Source organism: Sorex araneus, chromosome 9 (assembly GCF_027595985.1).
Source record: "Sorex araneus isolate mSorAra2 chromosome 9, mSorAra2.pri, whole genome shotgun sequence".
NCBI classification, from domain to species: domain Eukaryota; kingdom Metazoa; phylum Chordata; class Mammalia; order Eulipotyphla; family Soricidae; genus Sorex; species Sorex araneus.
Genome location: NC_073310.1, coordinates 60,657,336 through 60,677,682, shown reverse-complemented (window position 1 = coordinate 60,677,682; position 20,347 = coordinate 60,657,336). Strand labels below are relative to the sequence as shown.

Sequence of the window (20,347 nt, the reverse complement as noted above, 5' to 3'; positions counted from 1 at the left end):
CCCCGCCCTTGTAAGTGATAAGTTTCACTTCGTTTACGCTTTATCTTGGTTACATTCCATGTTTCAACACATAGCTCACTATTGTTTCTAGGGTTTCCCCCCAAAAAAGAAAAGACAGTACCACTGTCAAGGAAGCCTTTGATGGCTCTCCATTGCTGAGAATGCAGAGATATTAAGTCCCGCTATTTGTTACATAACTTTTCTATTTTTTTCCCCCCTCGTCCCGCACCACTGAGTTCACGCCTGTTTAGTAATCACCACGCTGCCTGACAAAGGGAAAACAAACCAAAAAAGATGGTTATTTCCCGTCATCAGCCGGCGTGGGGCTCTGGCTTAGTTGATAGTCTGGTAGAATGTCTGCAAGCAGTTTCTGGAACCAAAAGTAATACGCTGGTATCGGCCCCGGCTCGAGATTCCACCAGCGTCCTGCCGTTCCAAGTACATAATAATTTATTCCCTTGTATCCCATTCCCACGCCACCAGGTCCGTGTCAGCTTAATGGACATCATACTATGGTTAACTCCACGCCGCGTTTCTTCCCGAGAAAGAAGGATATTTCTTCTCAGCCGGCGTGGGGATATGGCTTAGTTCAGTCTATAGAGATGGCTACCACTTTGGTAGCCTTCAATATTTCAGCAAAAGACTTACTATTCTTGTTAGGATTTCCCACCAAAGTCTGACCCGTTAAAAAGGAACCATTTCATATTGGTGATGATTAAATGACAATAGGTTGCGCGGCCATGGCAGCGGCCTCGCGGCTTTGAATTTCTGTATAAAGTCCAGTACAGCCAGAAATTACATGTCGCTACAAACTTTAACCCTATTATGGTCCCCCCAAAGTCCAACCCATTACAACGGAACCATTTCATATTGCTGATGATTAGATGACATTAGGCTGCCGCGGCCGCGCGGTTTTGGGTTTCTATATAAAGTCCAGGGAAAATTCTGAACTAAAATTCTATCGTTACAATCTTTTACCCTTCAACAAAGAACTCAGTACTATTGTTTGGAGTTTTCCCCCATGGTAAGCCCTGCCAAAAAGGAACATTTACACGTTGCTGACAATCAAGAGATAATAGGTCGCGCGGCTGCTATCGCAACCGCACGGTTTTGGATTTCTATATGAAGTCCAGGGAAAATTCTTTTGGTAATTGCATCACTCGCTGGCAGCGCCTGGGCATTTTGGGGGCGCCGCTCGTGTCCAAAGTGGTTCAGTTGCCTCCGGGGTCGATCTCGCGCAGGGCCGGACGCATCAGATTATTTTACATTCTGTGTTTAATTTTTGTTTTCAAACAATTTGTCTCATTTCTTTTGGAGGAATTCCCCTTTTTTAAAACTCTGCTTTAATTTATGTTTCCTGTCATAATATATATATTGAAACTAAGATTGTTTTAAATGTATATGCTGAAACTAAGACTTTTTCCTATATCTCTGTAAGCGTCTTATCTTTTTCTCCTACAATGGAGACTTTATGTTTGTTTTTTTGTTCTTTGCTTTTTGGGTCATATCAATAGAGATCAGAGCTTACTCCTGGCCCTGTGCTCAGGGATCCTCCTGGTAGGGCTTGGGGGGCCATGTATGGTATGACCCACTTGGCCATAGGTGCTTTCAAAACTTAGAGCCACTTTGAAACATTTTATAATTAAAATGAGTTTTGTGGGGTTTTCAAAAACAAATCTGAACTTTACAAAAAAAAGGTTTGTTTTTTTTTTTTTTTGGTTTTCTAAACCTGGCAGTGCTTGGGGGACCATTTTGGACCAAACGAACCATGTCCATTTCTTTTTCTTTTTCTGTTTTTTGGGTCACACCTGGTGATGCACAAGGGTCACTCCTGGCTCTGCACTCAGGAATTACCCCTGGCGGTGCTCAAAGGACCATATGGGGTAATGGGAATCAAACCCGGGCCGGCCGTGTCAAGGCAAACGCCCTACTTGCTGTGCTATCGCTCCAGCCCCTGTTGTGTCCATTTCTAAAGAAGCACTTGCACTTAGCCCTTTGAGCTATCTTGCCAGACCTAAAAATTTGATTTAAAAAAAAATCTGGGTCATACCCCGTGGTGCTCAAAGCTTACTCCTGGCTCCAGTGCCCAAGAATCACTCCTGGTGGTGCTCAGGGGGCCATTATGGGGTGTTGGGAATTGAACCCACGTTGTCTGTGTGCAAGGCAAGTACCTTAACTCTTGTACTGTCTCTCTGACCCAAATTTTGATTTTTGATGTGAAGTTTTCACAGAAGTTCCATGCTTGGAAATCATGAGGGAAAAAAACTGCATTTCTCTCTTCTTTCCCTGTGAATCTCTAGGACGCTGCTTCTCATCAGGAAACCCTACCATATTCTGGAGCTTTAGTACATGCCAGCCTGTGAATATTGCCATTTACTATTCCGTCGTCAGCGTGCTTCTTCCCCAAAGGCTTGCTCGGTTCTTCCAAGCTTCTCTTTCTTTTAAATACTGTTCTCACAAAAGGATGCCCAAGCTGCCAGCTCAAAACCCTGCCGTTACAGGGGAAGTTTGTTAGCATTTGCTCTGGGATGGGGTGCTGCCCAGAGCCTGTCCCACCTGCAGAGCCTCAGGGCACAGCCCCGACTGCCGGAAGCAACAGTTGCCTTCTAACCATGCCTGCACGAGGGCCCCGATACAGTCAGTTGCGATCACCGCTGTGCCAAGGAGGCTTCAAAACTAAAGAGACAGCTGGGAGAAAGCAGATGGTATATAAAAGGAAAGGCTTGAGAAAAGGCAGATGACTCAGAGAGACCTTTCAGATTGGAAACCCCTCGCACGCACCAGCCCCCAAGCATCACTATGAGACTTAGTACTTTTAAAAAGTTTTGTAAAGGTAAAGTTGGTCTGCACTACACTAACTGCATGTGTTTGATGAGTCTGGAAAGATGCAGATGAGACCACAGAGATAGTACAGCAGATAAGGGGCTTGCCTTGCTTGTGGCTGACCCTGGTTTGATCCCTGGCATCAGGTATGGTCCCCGGCCATGCCAGGAGGGATCCCGGAGTGCAGAGACAGGGGGTAAGAGTGAGGTCCGCTGAGTGTGGCCCAACACCCCCCCTGCCCCCGGATAGAACCTAAATATATCTAAAGGGTTTTTATTTTTTTTGACTACTTGAACTAAGTATGTATAAAATAAACTGACTCTCAGACATAAATGCTGCATGGATGGAACTTGAGGACGTACCTTGTTAATGGGTTGAAGTTGGTGCAGACCACTGGTGGATCACACTTAAATGTGGCTTCCTAAATACAAATTGTAGTGCGAACATTGAGTTTTAAACAAGCAGAACCCCACAGGGCAAGTACTACCAAATTCCACTTTACATCAAGTACCCACAGGAGTCAAATTCCCAGAGACAGAGAGCAACATGAGGTGCCAGGGAGAAGGGGGCAGGGGGAAATGGGGAGCTGGAGTTTAAAGGCTGCGGGGAGGAAGCGACGGTGTGGTAGGTCGGCATAGTGGTGATAATGGGAACATGCTTGATGCTACGCAGCTACGTGGATCCTTAAGCATATTGCAAGGTGAGACTGAGGCTTTGGTTATAAATGGATCTCAATAGAAAACTAAAAAGTGAATTGTCTCATTCTCAAGCACGACATACTAAAAAAAAACAAAAAAACCCCACAATGTGTATTCTGAAAAGGAGGGAAGGCTGGGCAGATCCGTGTTCAAAGCCAATCAGTTTGGGAAATTTATGGAAAGAATGTTTCTTGGATCCAGAGAGGCAGTACTGTGGGTAGGCACTTGCCGTGTACTCTGCCGATCCAGATTCGATCCCTGGAACCCTGTGTGGTCCCCCCAGTACCCCTAGAAGGGACCCCGGAGTGCAGAGCCAGAAGTAAGCCCTGAGCACCACTAGTGTGACCTCACCCCTAACCCCAAAGGTATCTTGTAGCAGACAAGGCACCTGCTTTGTATGAGGCTGACCCAGGCTTACTATCCCAATTCCCACATGGCCCCTGAGCCGGCCAGGAGTGTCCTTCAGTGCAGTTGCAGGAGTCAGTCTTGAGGACCCACTGGGTGTGACCCCAAACCCAAACAAACAAGTTTCTTATAGAATTTTTTGAGTACCTAACATGAGAAAACGTTGCAAAACTTTAGAGAAAATTGGTACAGTGTTTAAGTGAATAAAGTTTTTAAAAAATCAAATTATGTATTTATTTTTATTGATACTCTCCCTATATGTCATATGTATTTTGAAAAATATATTGAGCTTAATAATAAAATATTTCCTAAGGGCAAGGTAGATATAAGTATGCATAGTAGAGAAAAGATCCTTGTATTTTCTCATAAAATATTAGTGAAACATTTATGTACTATAGTTATAATAACATCCAGTATATATTTATTAAGTGGAATATCCCAAACTCATTCTCATGCATACTCTTTAAACATTTTTTGAACTAGAGGTTTCATGAATATTTTAATTTTCATGATCCAGTAGAATTTTTTTCAGCTGTCACAATGAAAATTTTTTCTCTGCCAATATGCTGTGCTGCTTAAATATGCAAGAGAAGTCTTTGTCATAATTTAAAAATACAACTCTAACTGATGAACTCAGTGAAACTTTACTAAAATTATGAAGTCATATCTCATTTTATGATGATAAAATGGTGAAATATTTTATTATCACAGAAAGTTTCTAAAAGCAAATATAAAAGTCATTGTTTATCATGAACACATTAATTTTTTTAATTTAAATACCATGGGTGAGTAAACTTTTTTTAATAATATGAATAGGTGGGATTCCGCACCAGGGGTGCCCCAGAGGGGGGCAGGTGAGAGCTCTCCCTGCCTCAAAGGACCCAGCCCCGGCAGCTGACCTCTACTACCCCACCACCACCACGCTCCAGACCGCTCTACACACGCTCGGGTTGAGCCTCACACACACACACACACACACACACACACACACACACACACACACACACACATATGCCTCTCGGAGAGCCTGGCAAGCTACCAAGAGTATCCTACCTGTACGCAGAGCCTGGCAAGCTCCCCGTGGCTTATTTGATATCCAAACACAGTAACAATAACAGGTCTCATTCCCCTGACCCTGAAAAGAGCCTCCAATCGTTGGGAAAGATGAGAAAGAAGCTGCTAAAATCTCAGGGCTGGGAAAAATGGAGACGTTTCTGGTGCCCACTCGAGTAAATCCGTATATAACGGGATGACGGTGATACAGTGATGAATAGGTACTTTTTTTCATTTTACAAAGATTGAGCATTTAAAGGCATTTTATTAGTTGCTTACACTTAGCATGTGTTTCATTTCCCCCCTTAATATTTATCTAGTTTACCTTAAACTTTTTGAATTATAGGGAAATATTAATAAAAGAACTTCAGTTTTGGTTACTGGAATTTGATTTGTATTTTATAGTGCAGTTAATTTTTAGGATATTTAGCTTAAAAATAGTCCTTTGAAGTGTACCGGAACAAATATCAGTGGTAAGAATAGCTGAGCAATTCAGTATTTTTACAGAGGTGATTGTTCTGCTTAGCTTTCTCAGTATCATTATGGTGATGGATTTTAAAAATTAATTTTCATTTTTCAAAGGACTGTGATGATCAGTGTTCCAGGAGGAGTGTAATGATTGACATTTTTACTAAAAAACATCTGGGTAATGAGAGGAATGGGTTTTCCTCAAGCCAGTTTGAGTGTTCATACAACTGAGAGTTATTTTGTTCTGGAATTTTCTTTCTGTTTGTGGTGGAGTAGCACAGGCACAGCTGTGCAGTCTGCCTGAGGGTGGTGTGATGCTTGGGATACATTGTGCTTTTGAGCTGTCCCCTCACTGGCCTTCGGAATGTTTCACACCTTTTCCTTGTTTGGGAGGAGGATAACTTCTTGAGAGATCAATTGCAGGAAATGGAATTGATTTTGGCATTGACTTGCTTTATGTACATTGCCCATCAGACACCATTGAATTTATTGTCCAGAGGGTAGGAAAGGAGAGAAATTCATCACCATTAGAGCAGAGGGCATGAAGTGGGCCATCACTGAGGTGTGGTCAGAGCCCATGAAAGATTTTCTCATACAGGGAAGGGGATCTCTAGGAATTGGGGTTCTCTTCGAAAAGGGGTGGAAGGACTCCTTGACTAACTCCACACCAAAAAATTGAAACTTTTAAGTACTTTTCAGAGGTCAAAGGATATACTTTGAATCTTGCATTTTTATCCCCACAGTTTCAGAAGAGTGGGGAAGAAACCTTGATGGTGTTAAAACATAAAGGTGATCCAAAGATCTAGACCAGAGAATATTCTGGATGTCAAGGGAGACAATCAAAGCTGGGTCATGGGTATTTAATACTAATACACAGGAGATGTGCTCTTGGAGGAGCAACTTTTTCTCTTTTGAGATGTGAGTTGGGGCTGAACCACACTCAGAAATTCTTTGGGGACCAGGGACAGAACCAGGGTCAGTTATATACAAAGCAAGTGCCATAATCCCTGTATTCCTCTAGCCTTTGGAATAGTAACTTGTTACCAAAACATCCTGCAGTATTCCAGAAGCTATAGATCTCCAGTTGGACATATGGATTAATGGAATTTTGTTATCTCTAGTCAAATTTAATAATCGGCAGCATTTTTTAAATTATGTGTTGTTAATTCACTCTTTAAAAAACATCTTTTGAAATACATTTAAGGGTGATCATTTTCTTATCAGGAAAAATAAATGTACCTATTTGATGTCCAACCGAGTGTATCTAATAATTCTAAATATTTAAGATACATGCATAAAGAATAAGTGATACTGTTTTTCTTTTTTGTATGGTGTAATTTATTATTTTGAATATTGATGTATTCCTGATCAAGTAGCTGGTCACAAAACCAGGTATCCCTGTCTATAGATATTGGAAGATCTTTTTATTCTTTAGATGTTGTATGCTTATTTAATAGACTGGTGAAATGGCCCTATCATTTAAAATAAGACAAAGTATATAGAGGTGGTGCTTGGTTGAGTCCTGACCTTTGGGAAAGTTTGAGTATAAGCTTTGACACCAGATAGTTCAAAGTCTGGATGTTCCATTTACTGAAACTTACTATTGGAAAGTAGCAAGATGTTAAAGTTCTAATTCCTCTTTGGAAATGGTTACCATTGCTATGTAGGAGATGTGTGAGGAATAAAGGTAATATCTTCAGAGTACTGAGTGATAATAGTAATAAATGCAGAGTACTTGGCATACACCAGGAGCTTGGCGGTAACTTGTTTTTTGTCATTATTAAAGAGAACAGTAGGTGATCTCAGGGAGCTTGTCAAATGGGTGTTCTGACCAAGAATTATTTTGGTCTGTCATTCACTGTTATAAAGCAGCATAAAGAGGAGTATTTGGAAATAAGCTTATAATTGCATTAATTTATCCCCAAGGTTATCTAAGAGCTTTGATTTTCATATTTAGCAAAAGGAAATTTAACCAGACAAAAACTGATTTTTTGAAAGCATATGTCAAGTTATGAGGTTTTCTAATTTTCTGTCTAGTCATCTGAAACTTGTTGTGATTTTTTTCCCTTCTAATTGGTGACAAAAATTGGACTGATGCGTATGAACCTTATTAAAATCCTGACTTTCTCTAGAAAGTATTTCTTCTAGTAACTTCTGGAGTCTTTCATATTTTAAAAAAGTAAACATAGGAACACAAATATTTTCTAAGATTTTATTTGTGTTTTGAGGGGAAAAAATCAAATTCATTCATCTGCAGCTTCAAAGTGACAATAATGGTTTTGAAACTCCGTTAAAATACTATAATAGAAAGAGCACTGGGGTGATAATACACTTCAAATGTCCAGAATTAGCTTACTCACCCCTGCTCCCCACCCAGTGTATTTTTGCCTGCTTGTGTTTTTTTTTTTTTTATTATTTATTTTATTGAATCACCCTGTGGAAAGTTACAAAGTTCTCAGGCTTATGTCTCAGTTATACAATACTCAAACACCCATCCCTTCACCCGTGCCCATATTCCACCACCAAAGACCCCAGTATACCTCCCAACCCCTGCCCCCCCCATCCCCGCCTGCTTAATTGATAAATTTCACTTCATTTTCTCTTTACCTTGAATACATTCCATATTTCAACACAAAATTCACTATTGTTGGAGTTTTCCCCCAAGAAAGACAGCCCTACTGCCATTGAAGCATTTGATAATTAGTTTTCCATTGCTGAGAATGGAGAGATATGAAGTCCCACTATTTCAAGTACATAGAATTTTTTTCCCCTCCTTCCTGCGCCACCAAGTTCATGCCTGCTTAATAAATAGTCCTCATATTATGGCTGACACCACGCCACCCGACGAGAAAAAAGAATATTTCCCGTCCTCGGCCGGCGTGGGGCTATGGCTTAGTTCACAGTCTAGAAACATGACTGCAAGCAGTTTCTGGAACCAAAAGTAGTCTAGTAGGGCTCCGGATTCTGGTTGATCAGCAGCAATGCGGCTGCACAAAAGTGTGGCCACCTGGGTCGAATCTCGGCAGAGCACGTGCTGGTATCAGCCCGAGACTGCCCAAGCGTCCTGCTGTTCCAAGTACATAATTTTTTTCCTCTCCCATTCCTGTTCCCCTCCCATTCCCGTGCCTCTAAGTTCGTGCCTGCTTAATAGACCTCATAATATGGTAGGTGCCACACCGCACTTCTCCCAGAAAAAGGAAAAGAACCGAGAAAGGAGGATATTTCCTCTCCTCAGGCGGCGTGGGGCTGTGGCTTAGTTCACAGTCTAGAGAAATGGCTGCTACTTTGATTACCTTCAATATTTCAAAAAAAAAAAAAAACCTCAGTATTATTGTTTGGAGTTTCCCTCCACAGTCAGACCTGCTAAAAAGGAACCATTTCACATTGCTGACAAGTAAGAGATATTAGGTCTTGGATTTCTGTATACAGTCCAGGGAAAATTCTGCCAGTAATTGCATCACTGCAAGCTTTTACTTCCCCTTTGTGGTGCTCATATGATGGAGAAGCCTGGAGAGAAAAACCCTGCCCCACTGGCGGCGCATGGGCCAGTGGCTCCGATCACAGTCTGGAGGCATTTTTGGGGAGCTGCTCGTGTCCAAAGTAGTTCAGTTGCCTCTGGGGTCAAGCTTGTGGAGCAGCAGAAAGCACCTGCTTGTGTTTTAGACCTTCCAAGTGATGCACAGGGGACCGTGGATTGATTCTGGAGTGTTTCAACCAATTTGGTCAGACAGTTCATTGCTCAGCTTGGCCCCCAGTGAGGTCATCAGGGACACACCTCACAGTTCCCAGAAGCCTCCAGGCTATACCTGGTAGTTATTCGGGGCTCAGGTGATTCTGGAGATCAAACTCAGGACTTTGCACATGAAACTTATGGCCCCTTACCCATGACCTAACTCTCTGGCCCTCAAATAATCGTTTTTACTACCACCTGGGTAGCTAAAAGAATTGCTCCTTCTGTCTGGTTTCATCTTGCATCATAAAATTTATTGGAGATGCCAGCCAGGACAAAAGGGATCAGTCTTTTTTTTTTTAGTTTATTTTTAATTAGAGAGTCATCGTGAGGGTACAGTTACAGATCCATACATCTTTGTGCTTATGTTTCCCCCATACAAAGTTCGATAAACCATTCCTTCACCAGTGCCCATTCTCCACCACCAGTAAACCCAACATACCTCCCCCCCCCCAGTCCCGTCTCCCCCCACCCCACCCTGCCACTATGGCAGGGAATTCCCTTTTGTTCTCTCTCTCTGATTAGGTGTTGTGGTTTGCAATAAAGGTGTTGAGTGGCCATTGTGTTCAGTCTCTAGTCTGTATTCGGCCCGCGTCACCCTTCCCCCACATGACCTCCAACCACATTTTACTTGGTGGTCCCTTCCCTGAGTTACCCAGAATGAGAGACCAGCCTCCAAGCCATGGAGACAATCTCCTGGTACTTATTTCTACTATTCTTGGACGTTAGTCTTATAGTCTATTATTCTATATTCCACAGATGAGTGCAATCTTTCTATGTCTGTCTCTCTCTTTCTGACTCATTCCACTTAGCATGATACTTTCCATGTTGATCCACTTATATGCAAACGTCATGACCTCATTTTTTTCTAACAGCTGCATAGTATTCCATTGTATAGATGTACCAGAGTTTCTTCAACCAGTCATCTGTTCTAGGGCACTCGGGTTTTTTCCAGATTCTGGCTATTGTAAACAGTGCTGCGGTGAACATATAAGTGCATATGTCACTTCGACTATACTTTTTGGCTGTTCTGGGATATATTCCCAGCAGTGGTATTGCTGGGTCAAATGGGAACTCAACCTCTAGTTTTTTGAGAATCGTCCATACTGTTTTCCAAAAGGGCTGAACTCTCCGGCATTCCCACCAGCAGTGTAGAAGGGTCAAAAAAGGGATCAGTCTTGAAGGCAGAAGATTATAGAAGTGCTGTGGGATGCAGGGTGAGGTTGAAAAAGTAAAGCCATACTGGAAATCTAAAAATATAATTTACTGCAAAGGTGGAATTATTCGGCACTGCAAAGTTGATTGTTACAATGAACTTAACAATTCACCTTATCACCCACCTTCTCTCCTCTCTGTTTTTCATGCTCGACAGCACATAGTCTGATGTGTGACTTTGAGTCCGGTTTCTGTGGCTGGGAGCCATTTGGCCCAGAAGAATCACACTGGGAACTCATGAGAGGACAAGCCATCGAACAGCACCTTCTTCCTGGCACAGATCATTCGTTGTACAAGAATGCAGGTAGGACACTGGCCTCTGTAAAAGAGAAGCTTGTCCCCCTTCCATGTTGTGCAAGATGATTCTGTGCATTTTCATTTCCCTCTTCAGACTTTTTAAATGGAACTCTAGTTGGGCTTTCTTCAAATTCTCTGGATTCACTTCATGTGCAGTTAATCAAGTTTCTGGAGAGGAGCAATGTTTTAATGACCAACATTTTATGTTGCCTTTAAAAAAATTGAATTGGAAGACTGAAGAGTGGAAGGCTCCTGATAATTCCGTATAGTTGCTAGGAGTCATGCACAGTAGATTTGCCTTCATTTTTGAGCCATCTAATGTTTGCAAGAAAGGGAAAGAAAAATAGTTTAATCTTCTTTCTGGGAACAGAAAACAGAGACTTAGCATTCTAAGTAAAATAAATCTACACATACTTAAATGTAATGTTGTAACTCTTAAAGCTTCTTTTAAAAATAGTTTTATGTTTTTCCTTCACTTGTAACCACCATTGCCAATTGTTCTCATATGTATTTACAGTATTCCAGTATGTGTTGATGAAACTCCGTAAGAGACAGAGGGTTTTCCTGGACTTTTCTCTTTTGTTTAATGCAGAACCCAGTCACTTGATGCCATTTTAACTTTATATCAGTGTAACTGTAGACTGACTTTCAGCTCATGCAATACCATTGAACTTTATTATTTTTTCCTTTGGTATTTCCCAAAATGAGCCAAAAATAACCATGTTGACCATATTGAGCTGCTCTATAACCATTAGAAATTGAGATTGGTTGGGGAGGATGGCAGTGACTGGAGGGAAATAGGTGTGTCTTCTAAAACTATGAAATCAGTTCCTTTAAAAGATATTTTTATTTAAACAAATGACTTAAAATAGAGTTTGGGCATCCTGTGTTCCCAAATTCCATCCCACAACCAGCGACTCTATCCCTCCACCAGTGAACCCAGGTTCCCTCCCTTTCATCTAACCAGACTTCTTGACAGATGCATTTTAGGTTTATTTACTGTAGCTTGGGTTCTATTCTTTTAGTAGTGTTAGGTCTAATAGTTTGATACCTGTAAAAAGCTAAAGCACGCCGACGGGCATGTGCACTCGCGGGCTTTCTGAGTGGGTCTGTCTCACTGCCCGTGTTCGGTGCTCTGGAACCACTGTGTGTGGCTGTTGGTCAAGGGCAGGCGACGGAAGGATGAAGGCCAAACTGGTTGCTAGATCAGTTTATTTCATTCTCTCTCTGCTTCTCTCCTGCTCTCAATCTCTCTCTGGATCTCACCCCCAACCCACTCTTACAACCTAGTTAAATCTCCCCAGCATGAGAGGGGGTTGGGGCTTACACATAGGTGTGGTCACAATCAATAGGGGTAAAGTTCTTAGCCCTCAGGGGATGCTTCTCCTAGGACTGATTCTCTTTCAGCAGGAGGATCCACCCAAGGGTGGAGTCCCGTGAGTGTGTTTCTCCTCTCCTCGTCCAGCAAACATATAAGCATTCATAATATTAATCATTTTGTATGGACACAATAAGAAATGCATTAAGCTTATAGAATTGCTCTCCTGGGGCCATCTTGATCTCAGACTACAGTGCTCAGGCCAGATTAGTCTTTCCTACCCCTAGCAGGGTCCTAGTCTAGTCGTTGCTTTTGGATCATGACAGCATTTGTCCATGATTAAGCTCTTAACTTATAGTTAAGAATTAGGCACTTTGGCCAGGCCCATCTCGATGCCAGGGTAGCATATAACGCACAGCTTGCCCTGGGTCTATCCAATCCCTCATCGGGACCCTGATTTGGGGGTGCTAGGAACTGAGGGCAACTGAGGCTTAAGTTGAGAAAGCAGATGCCCAGGAGGGAATAATATTCGAGGCCAATTAAATCCCAAGTTACAAAAACATAATATTGTCTTCTTGTGTCTGTACAAAAAGGACATTGCTTTAAAGTAAATTATTCAAAAGACATCAGGAGAGGAGAAAGGCAATATCAACTTATAAGTTCAGTGTCCTAGAAAGGTCTGACCTTACAAATTAACAGTGTCAGATTAGGGGGAAAAGCTGATAAACTGTTTTGGGGAAGAGGGCATAAAGAAGTGATTACAGCTAAACAAAGGGATGGGAGTGACTCAGGAACACCTTGATGGGTGTGACTCGGATAAGCCTAAACTCAGGGATAAACCAGGATAAGCTCCTTGTGACAAGGGGGGAAAGGACAAAGTAATGTCATCCTACAGATATCTACAAGTCCCTCACCTCTATACCACAGACAAGACGCTTGCATCTGTATTACTTCCGACCTTCTGTTCTTGCTTCCTTCCATCCATTTCTCTCCTTCCCTGGTAGTTTTATTTCTGTAGACCAGTGTTTTCCCACCTTTGATACCTTCCTTTTTGCATAAAGTTATTCTACATACCACAGATTAATGGGAACACCCAGTGTTTGACTTTGTCCTTCAGATTTACTTCACCTAACATGAGTTCCTCCACTCCCATCCAATTGCAGCAAATTGCATGATTTTCTCATTCCTTATGGCTGCATCATATGTCTAAGACACAAAACATTATTTTTTGATTATATGCATATCAGTGTTCATCGTAGCACTTAGTACAACCGTCAAGATATAGAAATAATTTATTTCAGAGAGTGGAGTAAAATCTTAATTTTTGTTGTTATGCCAACAAAAGATTTATTCTGCAATGTTTTATGCCTGAATAAAGTTTAAAATAGAAATATGGTTAGTTATTATAACTATATATTAATACTTTCGTCCTAGCTCATACAATGCTTGCTTTTTCTTTTCTTAACCCTGTTATTGAATACATACCATAGATTATAGCTGGGTGTGTATGAATGGATACCACCATCTCTGCCTTTCAGGTGGTCTGAGTGTAGTGACAGGAACAGGTGAGAGACAATCTATAATAAGATAAAACACAAACCTTATAGGGAATTGACGGAGACTCAAATGGCATGAGGTAACTACAGAACTGCTCTGAAAGAAAGTGAAAAGTAGATAGGAAGGCACAAGTAAGGGATTAAGGAGAAATGACAGGGAACCTATTCTAATTAAAGGACATGCTCTATGACAAATGAATTACACGCAGTTGTGGTAGAGATGTATATGTTTGAACAGGGAGGTTGGAAGCAGATGAGATGAAATAGGAGAAAGAAATGGGTGGCAGTGAGGACCTCTGACTTCGCCATTTACCAGGAGGATAAGGATAAGTGACTTTTATTCATGTTAAAGCACAGAACTCACTAGCTGTCTACTGAAAGGCTACTAATCTTGCTGAAATTCTTACTAGTGGAGAAGGGGGACACAATGGGAGTAGAAATAAAGTATGAATTTAGGTTGAAGTAAAATCAATAAAAGATGATGGAGACCCACTCCAGGACAATGATTCCTGACAGAAAGCCACTCATGTGGCATGTGTAGTAGTTTACAGTAGCCCCTGTAGCCTGGGAGGTGCTTTGGCCTGTGGTAGCAGGAAGGAAGGTCTGGGTGTTCACTGGGAATAACTGTGCTAAATACCTCTGTGCTTCAGGCTTGTCGGCTTGAAAATAGATGAAATAAAAGCACCCTCCAGAGGGATTGGTGTTGAAATATTACATGCCTAGAACTCAACTATTAATAACTTGGTAAATCACAGTTCTTTGGTAAAAAATAAATTAAAGTTTTAAAAAGCTCTTCTAATGAAATAATTATGAGGATTAAGTGAAATAATACCTGTTAAGATTTTTTTTATGTAGTCAGAGTTTAAAAGCATGATGCGATAATTTGTTTTCTGTTCTAGTAAGATTGGTGGGAATATCATCAGGGATCAGGCAATGACCTTTTAAAAGAAGAAAAAAATCAAAGAAATAGCACAGTCATTGAATTAATGTTTTTGTTATTTACTTATTTATTTATGTATTTAATACTATTATCTTTTTTTATTCTTCTTGGCTTTTTGGGTCACACCTGGCAATACTCAGGGTTTACTACTGTCTCTGCACTCAGGAATTACTCCTGGTGGTGCTCGTGGGAAAATGGGGTGCCAGGGATTGAACCCAGGTTGGCTGTGTGCAAGGCAAACACCCTCCCCACTGTACTATGGCTCAGGTCCCTGCTTTTGTTTTCTAAACTCATTATCACCATTAAATCTTAAGATAATTGATAGTTATCTTAAAATACATAATGAAGAGAAAAATTTTACCAGGATGACAAAAGAAGGATACAAATAGAAGTTTCAAAGATTATTCTGTAGAAGCAATCTTGCAGTTCTCTTACCTGAAGCCATAGAGTTCTAGACCTGGTATTTTTAAAGTTTTGTAGTTAGGGATTCTAACCTTTAGAAATGGTTGTTAGCCAATATTTTTCCTAATTTGACATAAAGATGAATGGATTCATATTATGCAGGTTTTCTTCTCAGAATAATGCTTTGATTTTTTTCTACTGTGCATTTATTTTTGTTAGCTATTTTCTTTCCAATTCCTAGCTGTTCTGCTAAACATCAAATAAGGGATCTCATGCCTTTGTCTATTCTTGTGTTGTCACATGCAGATGAACACCTGTAGGCATGTAAACATTAAAATTATGGATATTTCTGTGATTATTTTGCAAAAAATGAGATCATAATGTAACTGTGATCTCTATCTTGCTTTCTTAATGATAATTCATAATTCATGACAGTTCTTTCCAGACATCTACTATAATCTTTAAAGTAATTTATGGTAAAGTACAGTTTAAATGCTATAAAATTGAATCTTTCTGGTATAAAGTTTACTTAGTTTGAATAAATATATACAATAGTAAGACCACTACAAAAATCAAGATAAGAGTTTAATTTTCCCTCAGTGTATTTTTAATATTTTTTTACTGATTTATATCCTGATTTACAATACAAGTAAGATTTTTTAAGCTAGTGTTTGCATTACATTGGGTTCAGAGATGGCACCGATGACGTGCAGCCTTGATTGTATGGTATTATCTATAAAATTACACTCTTTAAATCTGAAACCCTTCTGTGAAATCAGCATTGTCCCTGTATCTTGGAAAATCACCTTTTGAATGAGGTGTCTATTTAGTCAAAGGAGTTGACTTTCCAAGTTGCCCATCACTAAGTGCTTATCAAAAAGCAGAATCAGACTTTGCCTTTGCCTAGACTTCCTTGTAAATTTTCAATATTCATTGGAGCTTCCCCTGACAGCGTTTCAGAATGTGTGATCCTCTGAGCTGCTGAAGATGCTATCCTCTGTACATTTGCCCTGAGCACATCCACTACCACTAAAATCTAAAGGCAGTTATTTTGTTAACGTTCAGATTAGATCTTTAATTAAGCTTTCATCCCCACTAGCACAGACAACAATGTCAAATGTGTAAACCCCAGGGGGAATCAAACTCATTCCGTAGGCTCACTTCCCTCAGTACTTTCTGAAAAACTTAAAAAATAAAGCTCTTATGGGAATTTGATACCGGCATATTGACTATATGATCATAACCTTAAAACGCTTCATCTAATTTTATTTCAAACTCTACGACTTGCATTAAGTCATTAAACATATGTGCCTCGAGGTTTTAGATCAAGGTCTCGTTTTCAGTGCATTGGATTTTATTTTAGATATTTAGTATAATACATATGAAAGAGCTTTCTGGTTATCTATGGAGCTTAATGGTAAATAAGAATATGATTTTCTTTATCTGATTGATACTTGAATGCATTGGATAAGACACCAGAACAAAAGTGTTCCGTGTACAACAGTGAAACTTATATTTGTCTGATTTCACACTTGTTTTTGCAGGAGCGTTTCTGTATTTTGGAGCACAGCAGTCTCCTGGGGTAGCCAGACTTGGAAGTCCCACTCTTACAAAATCAGCCACGGCCCCTACCCCATGCCAGGTAACCAACTATTGGAATTGATATAGACCGATCTCTGGGTCTTGGGTTGATAAATTCCTTGTATATTTTACTGCAATTTTCATAATGACTTGAGGCACCTATGTGAGCTATTTCAACATAAAATGTCATGGTGTTTCAAGAAGATTTTGCAGCATATAACTTACACTATTTATTATTTTGGGGGCCACCTATTTAAAAATATACCTGCTATTTTACATTTTTCTACATTGTTCTTTCAATAGTTTAAAACTCCAAATACACATTGCCAGAACTCCTTATTATTTTGACCAACAATGTGAGTTGATTAAAATAAAATTCATCAAATGAACAGTTTCTCATTGAAAAAACGGTGAAAGTGCCAATAAAAAAAGAGAAATATGTGCAATTTTAGATTTTGTTTTATTTTCTATATGTGCCATCGTCATTAACTGCTTATTTTAACTTATTTGTAGCTTTTAAGCATCTAAGGGAATGAGATATTTGAATATTCAGTTTTATAATTTTGATGAGTTAATTTTTTTGATACTTTATTCAGCTACTCCTTGGGGATGAAGTAAAACGAAGAGGAATGAGATGTTATGTCTATAACATAATTGATAACCTTGTAATCAGACTGACTTGATTCAAATTCAGTTCTGCTACAGGTTATATACTCTTTTGAAATTTAGTGTCTACACCAAAAGTGTGAGTTAACACATTCCTCTCATGGTTGTGAGGATGGAAACGTGACCAAAGCATCTGGCAGTGTTTGGTACATAGTCTCTCTATACATCCCTCCTCCTCCCATAAAACTAACACCCAGGGGCAAAGAGATAATGCAGTGGGCTGAGCACATGTTTTGCTTCCAGGAAGCCTTGGTCCAGGGTTAGATCTCTGTCACCTCATGGTTCCCCAAGTCACCGGAATAATTATACCTCTGAACAGGGCCAGTAGTCACCCACAAGCATCACCAGATCTTTCAGTTCATCTTTTTTTTTTCCCCCATCTTCTTGAGAGTACTCCTGTGTCTTGGAGCCCTAGGATTTCAGTTTGTTTCTTTATCAAAAAATAACAAAGGGGGGGGCGGAGTGATAGCACAGCGGGTAGGGTGTTTGCCTTGCACGCGGCCCACCTGGGTTCGATACCCGGCATCCCATATGGTCCCCCAAGTACTGCCAGGAGTAATTCCTGAGTGCAAAGCCAGGAGTAACCCCTGAGCATCACTGGGTGTGACCCAAAAAGCAAAAAAAAAATAATAATAACAAAGGGATCAAAGCTGCCATAAGTGGAACTCATCCACCTCTAAATGTAGGCGTCTGGATGCTTACTCAGGCATTTGTGGTGATAAATACGGTAGCATCCAGTGGTATGGGCCTACTTACACTTTCAGCTTCACAGATATCTGAATGGGAGAGCCAGATGTATTAGAAGGTTTTCCGGCCTCTCCCTACCCCACCCCTGGCCCCCCCCCCACCTTGCCTCCACTTGTACTTTCCTGCCCATTTCTTAATGAAAATTAGGTTTCCAACAATTGCCTGTATTCCACTTGCCTTTCACATATGTGCATGCTCTACTCTTAGGTCTTTGCTTTATTTTGATTAAATCTTATGTGGTAGACTCACACATATCTACTTTCTGAGACCTCTGAAACATTTACTTCCTCTTTCAAAGGACTTTATAAATTTAAGTATTATTATAAGGTTACATATTGAATTTATGCTATTGCTATTATTTAGACATTGGATATAAAAAGATAGAAGGTGTTAATTTGGCTCCCTGTACAAAACCTAAATATAAGTATTACAAATTGAGACCTACTGAGAATTCATAATTTTCTCCTTAGAGATGATCTATATGTTTCATTAGTCATTTGTGATCCAATGCATTTTAATTTATGATCAATTTCAGCTGAGGACAGATTACTCTTGCTGCTTAAATTTGGAGCTTTCTGTGGGAAGTTATTTAGGTGGGAGCTGAGTTAAGATCATGGGCAGCCTAGATGCTTGATGGCTTATGTATCAGAACCAAATCTTCACCATCCCAAGGTTTCAGATACTGATTTAATGATCTGCCTTGGTTTGGGGAGAGAGCTTTTGAAGAAACCATTATAAACTGAGAAGCAGAGAAGAGTTTTTTTTTTAAATCCAAATTTGCTTGAATGTTAGTAATCTGAATTCAAGGGAGGGATATTCAAAATACTCTATAATGTTTTCTAGCTTAAATTGTAGCTTTAGACTATTAGAGAGTTAATTATTCTCTCTCAAAGGAATATTCTAGAACGATTGAGCTGTTTTTTTCCTGGTATTTGCTTCCATAAAAGTTACAGAATACTTGAACAAACCAGATTCTTATCTTATTGAATAGTCAGAAAAACCAACTGATACTTCTAGTTGGAACCTGTCATTAATAGTTATATTTGTGGAACAGCAAATAGAATAGCACCCTCAAATGTTTAAGTGGGGACTTTACAGCAAATTGTGAAGAGCGTGAGAGAGTCCAAATTGGGAACTTTTAGGCTTTCATTTTGTTGTTGATTACCTATCTGAAATCATAGTTGTGCTAATATTTTTTCAATAACTTTACTATTAATACTCTAAATTTGCAAAGCTGATGGAAGGTTTCTTGGTCTGCAGTGAATTAAAGGATTTCTCTTAAGTGTCTTCAATTCTGTCAAATAGTAAATTAAATATAAGTCCCATGATCGGATCCTATTGAACATGGATCCCACTGGTATTTACTCTTAATATACTATTAAAATCATTTTACACTGGTGATGTATTGAGTGACATTTTGACAGTTTGAAATTCTAATGGGACATGCACATCTCTTGTATAACCAGAGAAAGCTCTGTTTTTGCATTTTTGCAAGCTTGGAACATTCTGAAACTACAGCAGAGATCTAAAATTTAATTGTAGTATGGAACATAAATCCTCCCTTTCCAGGGAATTTAGTTAAACATTTCCATTTGACTTTACATTTGCCACTTATCTGCCAGGACTTGAGTTTAGGTAGCATGACAGTAAAATTTTAAAAGAAATGGACAGCTGGAAGGAATGTATTGATCCCGAGGTGGTAATTCAGTGGACATTGAAAGAAGCTTGTTCTACCAAGAAACAGAAAATGATGCCTATTGTTTTAAACTGAATCCTTTTATAGAAGACATGAAAAGACACTTTGTCAACTTCCATCTCCACTGAAATTGGTGCCAACAAATAAAATAAGTGGGTACCCCCTCTGTGCTCTAATATCTGTCCTGTACCCAAATTAAAGCACAATGACAAAGGGAAAATGCAATTTAAACTGTCGTGAAACCAAAGTGAAATTGTGCTTTACTTTGAATTATGAAGCCTTCTAACTTTCTATGTCATAATGAAGAGGGAAAGCAATGCTGTGCCTGAACTTGTTTTTATGGAGATTTTACTGACCTATTTCATGAATTGAATCATCCAGCCATTGAGACGAGTGTTTTTTCCTTTCACAGTATCCTAACCGGTGTTTAGTAAATGCACAACATTTAAAAAAATCATCTTTCCATATATTTTCTTCATCACAGAGTTAGCCTATCAAGTCTTCATCAGACAAGCTACCTTCAGTGGTGACAGGAAGGCACAGTGATTAATGCTCTTTACTTTCAAAAAAGGAACATTTTCTTCCTTAGATTTAAGTATCAAGTTAATACTTATCAGCTATCCATAACATATCAATTATCCTGTAACTTTCCAACTTCTTTGATATTGTTCTGGCAGAGATGAATGAAAAGTATTCATTCCTATTTTATTCTAAGCTGAGAAAACGGTTTTTCAGGAAAACTTTTATTTTTT

The 20,347-nt window shown here is 39.8% G+C and overlaps 1 protein-coding gene across 1 annotated transcript in view; it reads left to right on the top strand.

The window, feature by feature from the left end:
* Positions 1-20,347, top strand: part of MALRD1 (MAM and LDL receptor class A domain containing 1) — a 590,643-nt gene that overhangs the window by 57,685 nt on the left and 512,611 nt on the right. The window contains exons 11-12 of the mRNA XM_012931979.2: positions 10,550-10,696; positions 16,450-16,547. Of these exons, the coding sequence (XP_012787433.2) occupies positions 10,550-10,696; positions 16,450-16,547 (245 nt within the window). The remainder of the gene's footprint in view (positions 1-10,549; positions 10,697-16,449; positions 16,548-20,347) is intronic.